The sequence below is a fragment of the Lissotriton helveticus genome, chromosome 1_1, assembly GCF_964261635.1.
Source record: "Lissotriton helveticus chromosome 1_1, aLisHel1.1, whole genome shotgun sequence".
Taxonomy (NCBI): domain Eukaryota; kingdom Metazoa; phylum Chordata; class Amphibia; order Caudata; family Salamandridae; genus Lissotriton; species Lissotriton helveticus.
This window is the reverse complement of record NC_136057.1, coordinates 1,127,616,363-1,127,634,860: the sequence shown is the minus strand read 5'-3', so window position 1 is coordinate 1,127,634,860 and position 18,498 is coordinate 1,127,616,363. Positions and strand designations below refer to the sequence as shown.

Sequence of the window (18,498 nt, the reverse complement as noted above, 5' to 3'; positions counted from 1 at the left end):
TACTTGGTTTACGCCTGATTTTCAAGAGTAAGCAAGATTACTCCTGGAATTCAGTTGTAAGCCATGAGTTGTACAAGATTATGTTACCTACTCACAGGAACATCTTTTTCACTCTGGCCTCAAAACTGACAGCAGGTAGAGCTGGAAAGTATGCTTGACAATTAATTCACTGATGAAGTACCAAGATATATATGCATCAAGGAGATGCATCACGTTGTAAAGCCCGGTGCCACATGTAGGCGTTCATGCGTAGAGGGGGGGGCATAAAGATTTCACTCTAAGGCCATGCTGCATCAAAACCCTGCGCCTGCTTGAAGCAGGCGTAAGGATTGACGCAGCATGTTAGGGATAGGGCACCCCCGAGCCTTGCTGGAGCTGCGTCGCGCTTGCAACGCAACTCCAGCAATGCACCACCTTTCTGACGGGGGATGCAACACGCATCTGCCCATCGGGGCTCCACGGCGCGCCGCATTGTAAATGCGGCGCATCAGTAGTGGCACACGGGTGGGCAGATGCATCGCAACTCTTCTGGCGCATCACTGCTGATGAGCAGAGATGCGCCAGAAGTAGTAAATCTGCGCCTTAGTATTTGAATTAAGAATACACTAAATTGGATACTAAACCTCCACCATGATCAAGTAGAAGAAGAACGTATCTGCAAAGTATGCAAGGGGTGAAGTTTAGATTCCCGAAAACATTAAGTGCCAGCTATAACAAACACTTTAACTTAATTATCTTTATACCTATTTTTTCTGCATGTAAGCTTAACTTACCCAGTGATCGTGAATTTTGATAAGTGTTAAGTTCTTCGAAAATATATTGGCCGAACATCTACGATGACTACTCGTGTTTTTTAATGACATTTCCTTTTTGAAGATGCAGTTCCTGTTCACATGATTTCGTTTTTGACAGTTTCATTAATTACCACTAGATGGAAGCATCAGTTCGTTATATTAAACATGTGTTCTCTTGGTTTCTTGTGATTAGTTTGGAACGTTTGCAGATTTATTTTCTTAAGAACCTGGGACAGATTTATCAAAAAGCCACACAACACAACACAGCAAGACAACTTACTGCGCTGCGTGAGAGGGGGAGAGAAAAAATGCACTTCATCTACTAAGATATAAAGCATCCCTGTTCTCTACCTGTGCTGGCACACTTAGTGCTGCCTTGTCCAATGCAGGCACCTTTGTGTCAGGGTTCAAGGGTGTCTGCATTACAGGCAGGATTGTTTTGTACGGGAAGGGACACCTTCCTGTACAATAACAACAACAATCCTTTTGAGGATTTTTCTCTTTCTATGTGTGCTGCAGAAAGAAAATAACAATGTAAAATAAAGATATTTCTCCTTGTTACGTCTTGATGGTAGATTTACTGAGAGCTTGTGTTGCCCTTGGTTCATGCAAGGTGCTGCAAGGTGACACAAGCCCTTAAAGGAATATGCTACTTACCAGTATGCATCTGTTCTTGGCATGTAGGGCTGCTGACATTCATATCTTTGCATAGATTGCCGCCTAGTGTTTGGTCCGGATGATTGCACCGTGTTGTTCTGGAAGAGTCTTCGAAGTATCACGAGATAGATGACTCCTCCCCTGGACGGGAGAGGTGTGGCGCCGCGATCAGGGCGACTGACGCTGGAATCTGGGGATCACGGTTTGATCCCCGATGCCGGCAGCAGATTAGCCCAGCACCATGTAACTCAGAGCAATAGCTTGCTTAATCTTCCCGACGGCGCCCAGCGCCTTGAGACCCTTACGGGTTATTGTTCGCGCTTTACAAATGTGGATTATTATTATTCTCCATCCTCAGATTGAATTTCGCCATTTTGGCAAAGATGGAGTATAGAAAAGTAAGAGATGTCCATGTAAATGTATGTAGAAAAGTACTGCAGCTGTGACAGGCACCGGGGAGGAGGGTGGGCGATATGAATGTCAGCAGCCCTACATGCCAAGAACAGATGCATACTGGTAAGTAGCATATTCCGTTCGAGGTATGTGGGCTGCTGAATTCATATCTTTGCATAGACTGTATAGCAGTATCTCCTCTAGCGGTGGTCACCTGTACCAGCTGCAGCAGTTTGGAAAAGAGTTTTAAGGACAGCCTGGCTTACAGCAGCTTGCTGCTTTGCTTGCACATCTACACAGTAATGTTTAGTGAAAGTGTGTATGGTAGACCATGTAGCTGCCTTACATATGTCTTCTAGGGGAATGTTTCCTAGGAATGCCATGGATGCCCTCATTTTACGCGTCAAGTGTGCTTTTGGGGGAACTGTTAGAGTGCGTTTAGCTTTTTGGTAGCATATCTGAATGCATTGAACTATACATCTGGCTATTCCTGATTTTGAGATGGGATTCCCTTTATTTTGTGGTGCAAAAGCAACGAATAGTTGCTTTGTTTTCCTGAATGATTTGGTTCTGTCAACGTAATATAGCAGAGCCCTTTTTACAACTAGAGTGTGTAGGGCTCTCTCAGCCACTGACAGCGGGTTTTGGAAGAAAACTGGCAATTCTATGGACTGATTGATATGGAAAGTGGATATAACTTGAAGCACTACCTTATTGTTATGTATCTGCATGAAAAGTTCTTGAATGGTTAATGCCTGTAGCTCACTTACTCTCCTGAGGGAGGTAATGGCAATCAAAAATGCTACCTTCCAAGTTAGAAATTGTAATTCACGTGAATGTAGTGGTTCAAACGGAGGTCCCATAAGTCTGGTAAGTACTATATTTAAGTTCCAGACTGGTGAAGGTGGGTGCTTTGGAGGGATTATTCTTTTAAGTCCTTCCATAAAAGCTTTGATTGGGGGTAGCCTAAACAAAGACATGTGTTGTCTATTTTGGAGGTAAGCTGCGATAGCAGCAAGATGTAGTCTTATGGGAGAGTATGCCAAATTGCATCTTTGAAGATGCAATAGGTAACAGATAATGTTTTGGATGGAAGCATCTAATGGGTTGATTTGGTTATTTTTGCAATAAATTACAAATCTTTTCCATTTAGGTGCATAGCATGCTCTAGTAGTTGGACGTCTTGCCTCCTTGATAATGTTCATGCAATCAGGAGGCAAATTAAGGTACCCAAACTCTAAGACTTCAGAAGCCAGATCGCTAGGTTCATCTGATTGGGATCTGGGTGCCTGATTTCTCCATGGTTCTGAGTTAAAAGATGTGGCGAGAGGCGCAGTCTTTGGTGGGGAACTACTGAAAGTTCGAGAAACGTTGTATACCATGGTTGTCTTTCCCATGTGGGAGCAACCAGGATCATTGTGAGTGACTGCTGGTGTAGTTTGCGTGCCACCAGCGGAATCAGTGGGGCTGGTGGAAAAGCGTACGCAAATTTGCCTAACCAGTTCATCCATATCGCATTGCCCTGTGACAACGGATGTGGGAACTTGGCGGCAAAGTACTGGCATTTTGAGTTTTCGTTTGTGGCAAACAGGTCTATCTCTGGATGCTCCCATTGCTGAAAGAATGGTTTGAGAACCTGAGGGTGAATCTCCCATTCGTGTAGCTGTTGGCTGTGCCTGCTTAACAGATCAGCTACTTGATTGTCTTTCCCCGGCAGGTGTTCTGCTAGGAGAAAGATGTTCTGTGGAATTGCCCACCTCCATATGCTCTGTGCTAGGTGAGATAACTGTGAAGAGTGTGTCCCTCCCTGTTTCTGTATGTAATACATGGCAGTCATGTTGTCCGTCCGGATCAACACAGTCTTGTTGTACAAGTACTTTTGAAAAGCCTTCAGTGCTAGAAATACTGCGAGCAACTCTAAGTGGTTGAACTGTGAATTGAAGTAGGTGGGCTCCCCAACCCGTCAGTGATGCGTCCGCTGTTAGTACTACTTGCGGAACCGGCTCTTGGAACAGTCGCCCCTTGGAAAGTTTTTGTAGGCTCCACCACTGCAGAGAGTTGTAAGCGCGACTGTCCACCAACACTAGGTCTTTTAATTGTCCTTGAGCTTGGTTCCACTACATTGCTAGGCATTCTTGCAGTGGATGCATTTGAAGTCGGGTATGAGGGACAATGAATATACAGGAGGCCATCATGCCTATGAGCTTCATGAACACTCGAGCTGGTAATGAGTGTTGTGGCTGAAACTTTTGAATGAGAGTCTGCATATTGGCTATCCTGGCTGGATTTGGATATGCTTTTGCTACTGAGGTATCTATTGTGGCTCCCAGATATTGCTGTATGTGGGAGGGCTGTAGATGTGATTTTGGGTAATTTATGGAAAACCCCAGACTGTGCAGCAGCTGGAGTGTTTGAGACGTATGGCTTGCACACTGCGCGTATGAGTTGGCCTTTATGAGCCAATCGTCGAGGTATGGAAACACGTGGATGTGTTGCCTTCTGAGGTATGCTGCTACAACCGCTAGGCATTTTGTGAAAACTCTTGGGGCCGTAGTTACCCCGAAGGGGAGAACTTTGAATTGATAATGTTGCCCTTCTATTGTGAATCTGAGGTATTTTCTGTGAGCTGGATGTATAGGTATGTGAAAGTATGCGTCCTAATGTAGTTAGGAAGTCGTTTTGCTGGAGTAACGGGAGTACTTGCAGTAGAGTAATCATATGGAAATGCTCTGAGAGTATGTATTGATTTTGCGGCCTGAGGTCTAGAATGGGTCTGAGGGACCCATCCTCCTTGGGAATTAGGAAGTATAGAGAGTATACTCCTGTCCCTTGATGTTGAAAAGGGACTGGCTCTATGCCACCCTTTTCTAGCATGGGCACGACCTCTTGTTGTAACAGTGTGATATGTTCTTTGGACATAGGACGATGTTTGGGTGGTATGTTGGGTGGAGTAGAAGTGAGTTCCAGGCAGTAACCATACTGGATAATTTGTCTCACCCACCTGTCTGTGGTAATGGCATTCCAGACTGGTCGGAATTGTCTTATTCTGCCTCCGACCGGTGTCGGGTGGTCTGGAGGGAGTGTGATAAAGTCACTATTTGGAGGCAGTGGAGGCTCTGGTGTTATTGCCGCCACGTCCCCTGCCCTTATTATTGTTTCCCCTATAACCCCCTCTGTTGGAGCCTTTATTAAAAGTACTCTGGGTGTTACTTTTGAATGTAGAGGAACTGAAGTGCGCCCATAGACTTAGCAGTTTCAGTATCTTTTTTCATTTTGTCTAAGATTAAGTCTACTGCTGGACCAAACAGGAAATCTGGGTTAACTGGTTGGTTGAGGATTGTGGATTGCACCTCGTTCTTAAAACCAGAGATGCGTAACCACGCATGCCTGCGTAGTAATACACTAGCATTAATGGATCTTGCTGCTGTATCAGCTGCATCAAGCGCACATTTAATGGAAGCATTAGTTATAAATTTGCCTTCCTGAATGAGCTCGTTAGCTTTAGCTCTAAAAGGTTATGGTAAATGTTGCAGCAAACCTTCAAGTTCATCGTAATGCGTTCTATCATAGCGTGCTAATAAAGCCTGTGTGTTTGCAATCCTCCATGAATTTGCGGCTTGCGAGGCCACCCTTTTGCCTGAGGCTTCTAACATCTTAGACTCCTTGTCAGGAGGGGGAGCATCTCCTGTTGTTTGTGAGTTGGCTCTCTTTCAGGCGTTTGCCACTACTAGTGAGTCTAAAGGCAATTGAGATTTGATATAGGCGGGGTCAGAAGGGGCCGCCTTATATTTTTACTCTATTCTTGGATTGAGTACGAGCGCTCTGGCTGGATCTTTGAATATGTCTGGTGCACGTTTAAGTACCCCATTCAACATAGGAAGTGTCTTGACATTTTTCTCAGAAGTAGGAAAGGTGTCAAATAAAAAATCCTCTTCTATCGGGTCAGTATGCATGTCCACATTGTGATATTTTGCTGCCCTATCTAGCAATTGATTGAAGAGAATGGTGTCGTCAGTAGGCGACGGTTTTGTAGGGTATGTGGAGGTGTCTGGGATGGGCTGTGGATCATATGGATCATTTTGGTCATCCCATGGGTTACTTGTGCATTAGGATCTTGTGCATCAGGATCCTGTGGCTCATCAAAATTGCCATGAGGATCTACCCCCATGTTCTCTTCCTCATCATACTGTGAATGTGTAGGAGAGTAAGGCACAAAAGGCATATTAGGAAAGAAAGGAGGAGGAGTGAAAGGCCTTGAGGGAGATGTCCCGAAGTCTTTTCTCTTTGGAGGAACAGGGGAAGGACTGTCCGTGCCCAATGGTCTCTTTTTCAGATGGTAAACTGTAACCTTTCCTGTTTCAGGGTCTATGTACAGAGAGATTGTTCCTCACTCACTGGATCAGGATGGAAGAGTTCTTCCTCAACTGTCCGTGGCATTGGTGCCGATGTTTTTGGCTTAGTGACTAGTTTGTGACTTTTTGGTTCGAGAGCCGTAGGTCGTGGAGCTGTGTCTGGTTCAACTGTTGCTTTAGGGTCGGAGACCTTTTTCGGTTCGATGATTTTGTCCTTGTCGACGTTCTTTAGTACTTTAACAGTCTTTTTTGGTTCTGTGACTTTCTTTGGATCGACAACCTGTTTTGGATCGACCGGAGTCTTTGGTTCGATACATTTGTCTTGCTTTTTGTGCTCGACGACCTTTTTAGGCTCGATGTTTTTGCTCGAGTCGACGGCTTTTTTGGTCTCGACAGGCTTTTTCTTCGGGTCGAGTATCTTCTGTGGATCAACAACCTTTTGTGGCTCAGAGCTCTTTTTGGGCTCGAGAGCTTTCGGCTCGATAACTTTCTTGGGTTGGCCGACCTTCTTTTGTTCGAGAACCTTCTTTGGTTAGTCGACCTTTGGGTCGACAACCTTCCTTGGTTCAACGACCTTCGGTTCGACAACCTTTTTCGGGTCGATAGCCTTTTTGGGGAGAGTGTTACTTGGGCCAGGTGTATCAAAAGGCTTAGTCTTGGGCTTCGGAGCCGAGCCGGAAGGCGGGGCTTCTGAAGTAACTTGTCGATCTCGGCTAAGGCCTTTAGGCGATGCGTCGACCGGAGCCTTTTCTTTTGGGATAAGCGGGGTCGGGGGCTGAGTACTCACTTTTCGCCGTAGCGTGATGTGGTCATCGGAGTCCGACTGGTCCTCAACGGTGACGATTTCTAGATCCGAGTCTGCCGCTTCCTGGAGGTCGTGTTCGTCATCGAAGATGTTCCGGTGCTTGCCGCTGCATCTCTTGCCTAGCGGCCCGTCGATTCCGGATGGTTTTCTTCTAACGGAATTGGGCACACGCTGAGCAAGTTTGTTCGTTGTGGTCTGGTGATAACACTGTTGCATACTGTATGTTTGTCAGTATGCAGGAATTTGGCGTGGCATTGTGGGCACCTTTTGAACGGACTCCTTTCCATCAACAGCAGTCCCACGTGGCGTCAAAATGGCCCAACGGCCCGCGTTGATGACCGGATCGAGGTGGAAAGTTAAATCGAGTCAAGGAGTACTGAACGAGAACAATACCGTCGAGGTAGAAGGCCTTTTGGCCTTAGAAAGTAGGTTAGTTTCGATTCCGAAGTTGGAGTAGAGGAATAACATCCGAACCCAATGGCGGAAAAAAACAATCTGAGGATGGAGAAGATGCCCATGCGCACTGTAGTCCAGGGGAGGAGTCACCTATCTCGTGATACTTCGAAGACTCTTCCAGGACAACAAGGTGCAATCATCCGGACCCAACACTAGGCGGCGATCTATGCAAAGATATGAATTTAGCAGCCCACATGCCTTGAACTTGGATTTACTAAGCCACGCAAAACCACCTTGAGCGACTCTGCGTGGTATAGTAAATCCAGAGTAAATTAAGGCAGCGCAAATCGCTGCCTTGTTCTACTTTGTGTTAAGAAGGCATTCCATGAGTGGAGTATGGGCATTTCCATGCATCCACCTATGGATCTTGAAGCAATCCAAGATTTATTGTGATCAGAGGTGGGCGAGCTAACAAATTTACAGGGAGAGTCGAGCCAGAGACCAGCCATGGATCATAGTGCCGGTGCATGAGCGAGCCCTAAATATGTTTCCTATGTAAATCACACAGCAAACATCAAATATGATAACGTTGCTTCAAAGTTCAAGAAGTGTATTTATTTAAAATGTGAATCTTCAACAATACATCACATTAAAGTGCTGCACTGAGAAGTACTTATTAAAAATGATAGTGCACTAAGGGTTTATGTTTAAAAACGAAGGCAAACCAATTGGCATGTAAACCCTGTACATGGCCCAGATTATTATAAAGGAAAATTAAAGTCTATTAAACAAAGCACAATAGTCAACACAGAATTCCTCTGTGATCCCTTCATCTTTCATTTGCCGATGATTGTAGTGTTGTTTGACAAATCCTCATGACATTTTCAAAACTAGTATGAAGCTAGCTACATCTCCTGTCTTGAAAGTTTTGTGGTGATCTGTTTAGCAGAGGCCAAGAAAAAGGGGGGTGGGCAAAAATGCATTGTTTCCATGTTAATTCCCATAGGAAATTTAGACACAGCTACAGCCGAAACCACTGACCAGAATTACGTCAAATTTGGCAGAAAGGTAGCTGTTGGTCCAGAGAAGTGTCTTTTTCTGATTTGGTGTACATCTGTTCAGTAGTTGCGGAGTTAATAAAAGAAATTCAAATTGGTATATATAGGTTTGCGAAGGCTACCCAAATCTTTACGATTTTGTGCTGCAATCTGTTTGGCTGCCAACACTTCAAACCAGGAAGTGTTGGCCACCATCTTGGGATTCGCCTTGAGCCGAGTGCCCCCCAAAAAAAATTTAAAAAAGAGAAGGGTTCAGGGTAGGAATATCCTGCCTCCCTAGGACTCTTGGTTGGGTCCCAGAGGGGTGAAAGCAATGCCTGCTCCCTCAGAAGGCGAGGAGCTGGCTGGGAACGCGCGGGCCTTGACGTTCCGCCGCGGTCTGGGTCCTGGAAAAAGCAAACACTCATAGGGAATTCAAGTTTAAGTAAAGCATGTGAAATGTAACCAGAAACATGACTACCTTATTGGTTTCACATTCATTATTCAGAAATTAATGTGTTTTTGCCTTAAAAGGTTATGGGCATATCTACAGGGCCTGGAAGGAACCTGTTTCAATGTCCATTGCATATATCCTTACAAAACGTAAGCGGTATAGTTTAACAAGACCACATCCTTGAACACAGAGCCGGGGTACACAATTTGTTTTCTAATCCACCCATCAAGAATATATTGCACAGTACCTCCAGCAATGGTGCACTTCCTCACCCAGGGAAAACAATGTTGAAAGAAAGACAAGAAAACAAAAGTAGGCTTCACTGGCAAACTCTGTAAAGTGGCGCTAATGTGTTCGGGTGTGAATAACATCAATCTGGCCACTTGTTATTTTTCACATTTTGAACTTTTTATTTTTCTCCATCTCCAGGCTGCACTTTCGAATAGAAACATGTACGAAAAAAACGACATGTCCAGTAAAAGTGTTTTACTTTTTTGGATGCATTTCACAGGGAAACAAATAAACGAAAGGAGAGGAAAGAGGGTGGAATAACCTTTTCTTGAAGTCACGGTTTTCAGTAAGTGAGGAGGAACAAGATAAAAACAGAGGGAGGAAGAGTAAGAAAGAGGGAGGGGGCGGGCAGCTGACCATGGCAGAGCAGGAGAAATGGACACCGCACTTGTCTTCTCTGAGCAAGAAGAAAGAGACAAGCCTATTCCTTCTCTGCCCAAACGGCCAGGAACACCTGGCCTTATCTATTGGCTTTTTCTGCCGTCCTGGGATGAGAGTTTAAAACAACAAAGCAGGGGAACGGAATCCATTAAATTATAGAAATAGGGGCACGCCGTAATCCCGCCCACTTCTACCACTGACCTCACCTCACTTTATGGGCACTCATCACGCATGAGGGACCTCGGACCACACATCGCAGGAACATGCTGCTGCTGCCCAGCCCTTCCGTCTTCAAGTTGGCAGCAGACATGGGGTAAGGTCAAGGTCAGTCAGCAGCAAAGTAATCAGGGCACTGCCACTGCAGGCAGCGGAGGAGAGAAATAATTTCCGGGGCCTCAGGGGTGCTGCGCCACACAAGAGTTCAAAAGGGCAGAGGCAGGGGGCGGATGGGGCCTGTGACGTCCCCTTCCTCTGCCCTTTTGAACTCTTGTGTGGCGCAGCACCCCTGAGGCTCCGGGAATTATTTCTCTCCTCCACTGCCTGCAGTGGCAGTGCACTGATTACTGCGCCAAGGTGTTACTTAGGCGCGCTCATTGCCCCTTATAAAGGCTGCCATAACAGGCCAGTGCAGCGCGGCTGCTGCCCTCAACATAGTGCCACCTGGGGCGGACCGCAACCCCCGCAACCCCTAGCTATGCCAGTGTTTCCATGAAGGATTGAGTGATAGGTACCTCAACTCCCTTCTGGTCTGTACTTTGTGATGTTGTTGCTTGCGATGATTGGTCTCCCAATAATGTATCTCACAATAGGGCAACCTTCTTGAAAGTTGCCTTGGAGAGCATTTCTTTTAGGGTGGAGTCTTTTTTTGACCTGTATGCTGTCATTTGTTCCCTGAGAATTATTGCCCATCAGAATTGTCTTTTGAGGATGGTTGGGCTGTGAGCTGATCCTGCAGCAGGGTGTTGGAAGCAGGTAGATTACTAGACACTGTTCAGTGGGGTGTTTGCGGCATACGAGCTTCATTGTGTGCTGGTGCTGTACATGCTCCCCAGCCTGTCAGGGGGGCCTTGTCCTTTTGTAAGTTAGGTCAGTCACAGTGGGCCTGGACATTACTCACAGGTTGTTGTCTCTAACGATGTCTGCTACCCTTTATGGCAACACACCTTGCAGTCCCTTACCTAGATTTGCTTCCTTGCTCTCTTCTGTGGGGTGTATATGGGTGTGGTGTCCTCCCCCGCCCTGTTCATGGAAGAAAATCATCTCTGCTGGACTCTGCGTCACCGAGAAGTGTGTTATCAATGGTGCATGCTGGTGATATTTCCATATGGCCTCCTAAGACTAGGGTTGTGAAGTGCCAGTTGTCTGGCTGTATCTGCTCCAGGTGTGCCCCTCAGATTCCAGGTCACAGGACTGGGCACCATTGAGGCACTCAGGCCTTCTGGGATCCAGCCAGGGCATTCGTGCGTGGGGGCTCTTTTGTTAGGCTCTACACTGGAGCGGCCTTCATTAAGAGAGGCCCTTGTGCTTGCTGTGAGATAAGGCTGGTGGGGTCTTTCTGCTGAAGTCTCATCAGGCTAATCCCAACAATACATGGTCCCCACAGTGCCACCATGATAAGAAGGGCCTTGCAGTCTGGACCCCTGAACACCAACTCACTGAGGTGCAGTGGTTGTCAGGTGGCACATCAGGTGCTTTCCACTCTCTGAGAGTCCTCTTCAGTGTACCTTCACTGACAAAGCCGGTTGGAGGTGGCTGAGACTGAGTGCTGCCATGTTTTGCTGTGGAGCAGTACAGAGGAGCTCCTACTTGGCCGCCATCTTGGCCACAACCCCTTATTGAAGTTTTTTTATAACGCACACCCTGAGCTTGATTTCTTCAAGGTGGTCTGCTTAAATAACATGAGACCCATTGAAGTAAACAAATTTGCATAGGATCACTTAATTTGATCAAGTGGGAAAACCGTAATGTGAGCCCAAGTTTTCTAGTTACATACTTTGCAATTCTGCCACTGAAATATTATCTCCTTCTTTCATCTTGTGTACCATCAATGGTCAATGCTTCATGTTTAATTATTTCATGATCTGAGTCAGTACTTTCTCTTTAATAAATAACATTTTCGAATGCTAATTTAACCTGACATAGTATAGATATGGAAGTCACCAATGTTAAAGTAGGTTCAAGTTTCCATAGGAAATGTACTTTTTGGTTTGCTAATAACTGTGGAATGTTTGACGAATTCCAAAAACATTCCCAAAAAAATGTTTATCAACCTCAGCTGCTTCCTGGAGGGTTTTAGGGTGAATTGTTGAGAGTGAGCTGAGAAAAGGGATTCCTAAAATTAGTTTTTCTCATGCAATAGGAAACTTGAACAGCGATACAGAAAAACACAGCTGATCAGCATTTCACCAAATTTGCTAGAAAACTAAATCTTTACCCAGAAAGCATGTGTTTTGTGATTTGGTGTGAATCTGTTTAGTAGTTTTGACTAATTATAAAAAATGTATGTATATATAGAGATGCCACGTAATGCTGAAGAACCAACAGATCTAATGCCAAGATCTGACTGGATGGTGTCAATATTAACAAAGATGTTGCAGTGACATTTTTTGGGACTCGGGGACTCAGTTCACTGTCCTAAAGAAGCAATACAAAAATTATATAGTGGATATAGTAGCGATACCCTAACCCTCTAGACCTTGGAGTCCACAATGTGCGGCCAGAATTTTATTTTTATTTTACCATGAATCCGCCCTTTTGAAATAAAAGCCCCCCTGGAGTGGGCCAGGGCCCGGGCATCAGTGCATTACATGTTTATTTGTGAGGGGTCATGCAGCCCCTCCTTGCCAAGCCATTCCAAGGCCCTGGGGACTGCATCTCCTGGGGTCAATTATATTTTTAATGTGGATGGGGCATGTGCCCCCCTACCTGAGCCTTTCAAAACCCCTAGGGACTCCATTCCCTGGGGCAAACTAAAATGTTATAGGAAGAGGAGCCTATAGCTACCCCTACTCAAGCCTTTTGAAGGCACTGAGGACCCTGGAGATCATGGGGACCCCATTCGCTGAGGACCCGACTAATGTCTAAGGGGAGGGAGCCATATGAAGGCCCTGGGGCCCACATCCCCTTGGACACTGTCTTACCCCTTGCCTGGGAGAGTGTGGGCAAGGAATTGATATCTAATTCCCTGCCTGCACTCTCCCAGGAAGAAAACATAGCTGTGCTTTCACCTGACGGGGGCAGAAACAAAAGCTGCTGCTTACGGGTGGGAGCAAAGCAAAAATGCTGGACTGCAACAGCACCCTGGATGGGTGCTGGCTGGTGAACCAGCAAGGACTGTGGGACCAGGATATCTAAAAAATATGTTTTTTAAATACAAAAAATGAATTTTAATAGGTCGAGCCAGGAGTCAGCGAGCATGCGCTGTTCTGCAAGACTTGCTGTACTGGAGTATGGAATGGAAGCCCCGCCCAGTCTCCGCCCATCTTTGTCATTGGCTTGTGTCATTGTCCTTTGTAAATACTGGCATCTGATTCCTTAATAGACTTGTTAGTCCCTCCTTAGTACCGCCTTGTCATAATTTGTAACCTCCCATGGCTACTGGCACCTTTACTTCGGCTGTTACACAGTATGTGTTATTTAGTCTGTAAGCACTACCTTCTTTATTGAATTTCTCCTACTTCAGGCACTGCGTGCTTTGCTTACATTCAGCGTGCCATACCCGCTTTTTATTTCCAAGAAGAAGGGACAATGGCGGCCACTTGTTTTCAATGCCATAGGTCCCGCATTTAAATACAAGACCTATGTCAATCCAAATATTTTTGTTTCATGTTGGTACACTAGGTCGGTGACGACAGCTGGCAACTGATCGCGTCTCAGGACCATGCGTCTGCCTGCCTCACTTAATGGAGAGTTTGGTGATAACTTTACCAGCTTGCCCAAGTCCACGTTCAATAAACTGTTTTTTTTTAATCCACACTACGCATGCATGCTATGAGGTCCTTAATCGTTTACACATAGCTGGCGGCCTGCGCATCACTTAAATTATCATCCGCTTGCTTTGGTTATCATACACGTCTCTCATCCTAATGTTGGCCACTCCTAAAGTATGGACAGGACAGGCTCTTGGTGCCTCGTCTCTTCCCTCCTCTCTGATTGAGCAGTGTTGGAGGTCCTTGGTGCTCGCTTGTGACGTCATCCCCGTTGACCTCCTCCCCCTGCCCCGTGCTTTCTAATTAGGTACACTTGCACCAATCTTGGAGGGCAACGTCACAGATCACCTGGACGCTGGCAGTGCATGCAGACAGGTAAAAAAACACACTGGAGAGGCAGAATGTGGCATGGTTTTATATATGTCTCGGTTGGAGGGCTCTGTCCACTGGGGTGTCCTACCTCTAAGGCTCTTGCCACGTCAAGATGCACCCTGGCCATCAGTTGTTCATTGTTCTTCCCTTTCAGTAAAGCTGCCTGTCTAGTCTACCATGGCTCTTAAATGAGCCTATTTAAGTCCTTGTCCTGTAGGGTGGCCGCTGCTGGGCCCCCCTGTGCTTCGTAGCTGCCAATCGGTCACCCTCAATGGCTGCTCGTCTGTTATCTGTACCTAAAGGTCCTCTGTACAGTGGCCAGTAAGGACACACTTACAACCTTACACAACACTTCTACGATGCCTTCTGTCCTGCTCCCATGCTCTATCACTTGCGCTCGCCAGACCCGCTTTTCACCGCCCATCTGTGAACGCTGAACCCTACCTAGCGGTGTCTTACTTTCCAAAACACGAGCACCAAGAGTGCGTCATCCTTTGTACCTTATGTGCGCTGCCGAGGAAGCCCCAGAGCTGTCTGTCTGTCAGTGAAACTCTGAGAGCCTCGAGAACTTGAAACAGCCCCTGTAACCATACCTCCTAACAGCACTGCGTCAACAGCTCCACCTTTATATAGAAACCAGTTCATTTATTTGTTTATTAAGCACAACTGTTGCTTGTAAAGTTATCCTGGCGCTAATAGTTCTGCCCACACATGGATGCCAGGTACGAATACAGCGGTGAGTATACATGCCATCGTACTCATACGGTGTGCCCACTGCTCAACACCGATATAAGAAAATGCATCCCATGTAACTAGCAATGCTGAGAACCGCTTCCTTTACTGCTCCTGTGGTTTCTTATAGAAAGCAGTTGTTGAAGTGCATTTAAAAACATATCATCACATGTGCTTCATATAGTTTACTACCCACAAACAGCCCAGCCCTTAGAGCCCTGCAGTGAGGAATAACTTTAGTGCTTTCCTTTAGTCCTGCCGCAGGCACATCCTTGGCCCTCTATAACAAACCCCTACATTCCCCATCATTCAATATAGTGTTATAACACCCTCTTGGTAATAGGCCTCTGTTATTCCTCCAAGTGACAGTTTGCTCTTTATATAACCACCTTATTTCACAGAACGTATTCTTGCTGGTACCTGTATAAATTACAAATGCCTGTAAAAACATACTCCAAACCGCCCACAATCAACACATATGTCAATATGTTAATTTCTGAGACATCAGGTTAGCACTGATGAATGCTCACATTTTAGGATCAGTGTTCATGTTATTTTCCCTCTACTGTCTTCATATTGATTGTTTGAGCAGTAATTCGTTTTGTGCGTAATAAAACGTTAGTTTTAATGTTAGATGTTTTCTCCAGAGTTTGGCTTACTTATCATGCCTTTTTAACCATTCTTACTTACATGCATATTAACTTGCCATTTAGCCAAGGGGGTGCTTTCAGAAGTTTTTGGTTGTCTGGATCATGTTATTATATAGCAGTAGTTCCGTACGTGGCATTTTGTTTCCGAAGTTAAGTTGGCATCTGTGTATGTTAAAATCCTAAAATTAATAGCCTTTTTGAGAAAAACAATAATCCTGCGTGCAAGACTCGGATTGTTGTTTAATGTTTGTAATTCCTTCTCCTTGTCTTTCCACCAGCTCTTTTGATCGCACATCTACTGCACTCCTGAGTAGATGAGATCCTTCTTTACATTCACTGATATGACTCTGCCGGGGCCCCTCTCTTACGCTAGGTGGCATGGAGCGTGGTGCACGGTGCCTCATAACCCTTGTAGACTGGCTGGATGAAGGCCTCTCCAGCATCATTCATCCATCATCCCTCCAAGGCCACTGCTCATGTTGCTAATCTCCTCTCCCCACCCCGTTTGGTTAATTTTCACATGATTTGCAATGCAGTGCCCTTATTTAATCTCCCTCCACCCCCTCTCCCACAACACTGCTGCCCCACCCTCTCCTCAGAGATCGCTGCATTGATTCCTTATCCTTCTAAGCTCTAACCAAAACACAGATCCCCAGCTCCCCAGTCAGCAGCTCTCACCACTCAACCATAAACTTTCCCTGTCCATTTTGCAGGGTGCATTATCCTAAGTCTGCAAAACAGATCCCAATGTACACCTAGTGACAGACTGTGGTTCTACACCCTTTTACTACTGCATGGGCAATACAAGAGTTAATGTTGCTGTACCCACAATAATGTGCTGCATAGCTAAGCTAAGATAGGTCCCAAAGGCAAGACCAATTGCATTGCAAATGCTTGTTAATCATTGTTCCCACCCAGGAGCACCGCATAATGCCCTTCAATGACTTATTAACATATTTTACCTCAATCTGGCCAGGGGCATCAGCATGTTAGAAAAGTATTGTGGGTGGGTGCAAGCAGCACAGATGCCGCAGGGAATTTTAAAAAAAACCTGTCCGTTTCCTGGGTCATTAAATGCATGTAGTGCTTCAGCTGGAGTGCAGGACCTTTTGTGGTGGATTCTATGAATGCATTTATGGCCTGAAGAGTTTTAAATAAAGGCTCATAAACACCTTTAAAGTTGTTCGGAATTAAAATTCTTTATTTTATACATTGTTGAGAAAATAAATAATATGCATTGCCAGTGTAAGGTTGATATGCCGATCCTTTGCTAAAGCTGATAGGGACACTTTTTTATTTTATGGTTTTCTGACTCTTTGACAAAGGTTATAGGTCTGACTTACCTTATATTGTTACATAACATTTTTTTTAAAACCACAGAAATTCACTGACCTCACACATTAGAATACTCATGACATGTTCTATATTCCTTACTATATAGATGTAAATATATTTATACACAGATTGATGATATATATATATATATATATATATATATATATATATATATATATATATATATATATATATATATATATATATATATTACCTACTGGCGGTCGCCAGTAGGTATATATAGTTAGGATTTTTTCCCTATGGGATTTTTGAAAATTCTATGTCTAATAACTTTGGCGTTTGTGGACGGAATTGGCTGAAATTTTCTGGAAAATGGAACATTTTGTTTCTGAGCAGCCCTCGGAAATTTGGGGGGGTTTCGTCAAGGGGGGGCCGAGAAAAAAGGGGGGTCCCAAAACGTGTTTTTAACATTGAGTTTTCCATAGGGCGGTTGGCCTCACTTTTAGCCCGAACGGCTGAATGGATTTCCATGAAACTTGGCAAAATTGTAGGGACTGGTAGCCCGATGTGCCTTTTCTAGGTCTCAATATATGTGCTCCAGTGGATTTTGAGAAATTAACGTTTAAAAAAAGATATATATCTGTAAGCGCGCTCCGGGCAGCGCTCCGGTCCGCGGACCTTAAGCGTACCGGAACTTCGCGTAGCTAAGCTGATTGGCTCTCCGGTGTCTGTCAACATTCTAAACAGTCCGGAGCGGCCGCCATCTTGTCTCTCGGTAGGATTGAGAGACAAGAGGAGGCCAAAACAAAGGCGAAAATGACCATAAGGGGGCATACTAGATCCTCCCTGACCCCCTAGGTTTAATGTGGAGGTTTTAAAAGGGCCCCGCGGGGCAAAGAAAACAAAAAAATGTTTTTGTTTTTTTTGCGTGGGGAGCGCCCGGTCCGCGAACCGGGAAGCGTTCTGGGCAGCGTACTGCAATGAAAAATGAATGATAGACTTTTCAAATGCTGTATGTTAATTGATTGTTGTTTTTGTTGATTATTTTTTATTTTCTTTATTTTTTAAGCATTTTTTTTTAATGTGATTGTGTTTCATAATTTATTTAAACTTTCTAACATTTCATTGTCAGAAATTTCATAATTATCATGGAATATACATTGTAGTCTCTGAGGGTGTAAAATGTCCTCATTTGCAAGGAGGTTATCTACTGCTTGTACACATTGCAGTAGTTCATTGTCCCAAGTTTCATCGAAAAATTCAATGTCAATTTGATCAATTGTATCAATCAATTCTTGGCTGCTCTCTTGCAGGTCCATTTCAAAAGAAACTTGGTTTTCGCCTTCCATTTTGCCTGAAATTTGGATTAAAAAAATATATATTAGTAGAGATAGGGCAATGTTGGGAATAATTTTAGATAGGCATTTTTTATCAGTGAATTTATCTTTGGGCAGTGTATAGTATCAGAGTGGAAGTAGGAATATAAAAAAGTGTATGTGATTTAACGTAAGTAAATTCATAATTATACAAGAGAAGCCTAACTACATCCATAACTATAACAGAGAAGTCTCTCTAAATCTATAACTACTACAGAGGGATAGTATATATCTATCAGAAAAAGTTTACCATATTAACTTATAGTGCACAATATACTTCAGTTTTAAAAATAAAAACTTACCTTTAGAAAGAAGTTGAAGGAATTAGTGAAAATACTATTGAAATGTACAGCAAGAAGTAGTAGTCAAAATGGCTGTGTTTTCTTCTCTTCCTTTATATATATTCAGGTATATAACCAATGAAATGTCAGGTAAAAAAAATAGTGCACAATATACTTCAGTTTTAAAAATAAAAACTTACCTTTAGAAAGAAGTTGAAGGAATTAGTGAAAATACTATTGAAATGTACAGCAAGAAGTAGTAGTCAAAATGGCTGTGTTTTCTTCTCTTCCTTTATATATAT

The 18,498-nt window shown here is 44.4% G+C and overlaps 1 protein-coding gene across 1 annotated transcript in view; it reads right to left on the bottom strand.

Annotated features, from left to right (window-relative positions):
- The window catches only part of OTOGL (otogelin like), a 1,067,300-nt gene that overhangs the window by 486,883 nt on the left and 561,919 nt on the right, over nt 1-18,498 (bottom strand). Inside the window, exons 25-26 of the mRNA XM_078649280.1 lie at nt 6,387-6,617; nt 5,944-6,030 (exon numbers count right to left, since the gene is read on the bottom strand). Of these exons, the coding sequence (XP_078505406.1) occupies nt 5,944-6,030; nt 6,387-6,617 (318 nt within the window). The remainder of the gene's footprint in view (nt 1-5,943; nt 6,031-6,386; nt 6,618-18,498) is intronic.